The sequence below is a fragment of the Rhagoletis pomonella genome, unplaced genomic scaffold (assembly GCF_013731165.1).
Source record: "Rhagoletis pomonella isolate Grant_MI unplaced genomic scaffold, Rhpom_1.0 Rhpom_scaffold_00002, whole genome shotgun sequence".
Taxonomy (NCBI): Eukaryota; Metazoa; Arthropoda; class Insecta; order Diptera; family Tephritidae; genus Rhagoletis; species Rhagoletis pomonella.
In genome coordinates this window covers 80,949,285-80,951,476 of record NW_023458556.1, presented here as the reverse complement: position 1 = coordinate 80,951,476, position 2,192 = coordinate 80,949,285, and the positions used below count along the sequence as shown (strand labels likewise).

The 2,192-nt window shown below is 36.9% G+C and overlaps 1 protein-coding gene across 1 annotated transcript in view; it reads right to left on the bottom strand.

Moving 5' to 3' along the window:
* Positions 1–439: 439 nt before the first annotated feature.
* Positions 440–2,192, bottom strand: part of LOC118734106 (nuclear transcription factor Y subunit alpha) — a 155,041-nt gene continuing 153,288 nt past the window's right edge. The window contains 3 exon segments of the mRNA XM_036463815.1: positions 440–1,234; positions 1,237–2,029; positions 2,091–2,172. Coding sequence (XP_036319708.1) covers positions 774–1,234; positions 1,237–2,029; positions 2,091–2,172 — 1,336 coding nt within the window. The 3' untranslated portion in view covers positions 440–773.

The following is a 2,192-nucleotide window of genomic DNA, read 5'->3' as shown; positions in this document are numbered from 1 at the left end:
CTTAGTGTTTTTATAAAAAGAAATTATAAAGATTTGACATATTAAAGACCAAATAATTTCATTAAAAAAAAACAAATCAGCTACTCTACTGCTACTACCTGTTCAGTAGGACTTGGGAAGACAGAAAATGGGGTCAAAATGCGCTACATATAACTGCAGCGTTGTCAGGCGCACCGGAGCAAAACACAAAAATGTTCTTAAAACTCAATATATCTTAAAACTGTTAAACTAATTATTTTTTTCCACTAAAATCCATATTTTTAAACTAAAACTGAGGCACTCCAGTAAAAGTTGCGAAAATTTGAATATTACCGCGCGTGGCAAAAATCGAAATTTTAGTTCCTCTGTATCTTCATAGCCCAGCGTACTAGGATTGTATCCTGTGTCCTTTACGGAGAAGAGTTGCAGCATTATTGATCGAAATAAAAGTTTAGGGGGGTATAATTGCAGAGTTTTCACCCACATTGCATTCGTTTATTTAAGAAGTCATCCACAACATCACAGGGATAAAAATCTCCAGTTTCACGGTTTATATTAGAGTTATTTACACAATATATATATATGTATGTATATGTGTGAAAATATAACTACGATTTTATATCCGACTTTAAACTAACAGTATTAAATATAACTTTCGAAAACAATAACAATTTTTGATTAATCCTATAAACAAAGCATATATATCTGATATAATGCATTCTTAAGAAACATTTTTTTTTTCGGTTGCTTATATGTTTGTAAGAGGAGATAGTACAATGAGAACCGTTCACTTTTCAATTTGTTAGTTCGGTACGATTGGCAGCAACCTCGGCCAGAATGAGTAAGTCTGAGGTAGACGAAATGTTATCATTGGTTAAATTGTCAAAAGTGTTTGTTCGTTGATTGTTCGCTCCCGTTTCAACAGCAACTTTTCCAAGTTCTCCTAATAGGGGTTTTGACATTGCCGAACCTGTCGATTCATTGAAAAAATAACAGCCATTTATGGTATTGAAGCTTTTAGCTAATGGAATAACAGATGCGATTTCGTTCTCTATGGCGGTAACGTCACGTCTTGTGATGCTTTCCTTACGCGCTTTTCTTTTTTGACTACCCACAGCCTGCTGTTGGGCGCCTTCTCGAACCTTTATAGAAGCCGAGATAGATGAAATAGGGATCTCATTTACAGCCCCTAAACTCTTGCTGTTCGATGAGTTATTTAAATGGCGCTTCTTTGATGTGATCTTTTTCTTTTTTTCGTATTACGCTTGCGTTGCAAATAAAGGTCTAAGATAAGAGCTGGCAGTTTTTTAATTTTTTCTTCCAGATCAAAACTAACAAAATCATTGTTTGAATGAGATCCTCTTAACGGCGAAAATTCTTTTATGCCAACGTTGCTTGTAGACTTTTGTAAGGTCGCACTAATTGGTGTAATATTGTTAAAGCCCTCCAATGAAGTTCGATTGGAGGTAAGTGACGGGTTCACAGTTTGATGAGTGAAACCGTTGGGATGGCTTACTGAGTTGGGCGCTTTTACTTTTTTTGACACAGCTGAAATCTGACCGGAATTAATAAGCTCTTGATATATTTTTCCTTTACACGCTCTTGAAGATTTTTTAGACAAAACATCATCTTCGCTACCGTTACTTGAGAAGCTGTTTTCGCTGATCAGCCGACTTTTACTTGACTGGTTAGCATCGTTATCACTGCTGGGTGGCATATATGCGTTCAGAAACTGAGATGTTTCGCCCAACGCTTGCTGCAATGCATTCTGGTTTGCATTAATGTTATTGTTGCTGCCTTCGCCATTAATTAACGTACTAAGTTCGCCCATTTGAGCTTCATCAGCTAGTTTGAAAACATGGCTGCTGTTTCTGTTTGCATATTTGGATAGCATAGTGCCGCTAAAATGCGCAGACGTAACAGACTTGTCGTCCTCCTGCTCTACGTTACGATCATTATTGCCCGGCCTGGTGTTTAAGGTGCGCAAAGGGGGAGCGGGCAGCTTGTACCACTTGAAGTTGGGATTCGCGTTGAAAAATGCATCTTTATTCTAAAAAATTAAATACCATTATTTGTCTAATCTATGACTAAATACAAATCGGTATTATTACCTGCTGCGCCAAATTAGTAAAACACTTTTTATCACTGGCATCTAAGGAAGCCCACCAGTCACCAAGTATTTTCGTAATCGCTCTATAAAAACAACAAAAAAA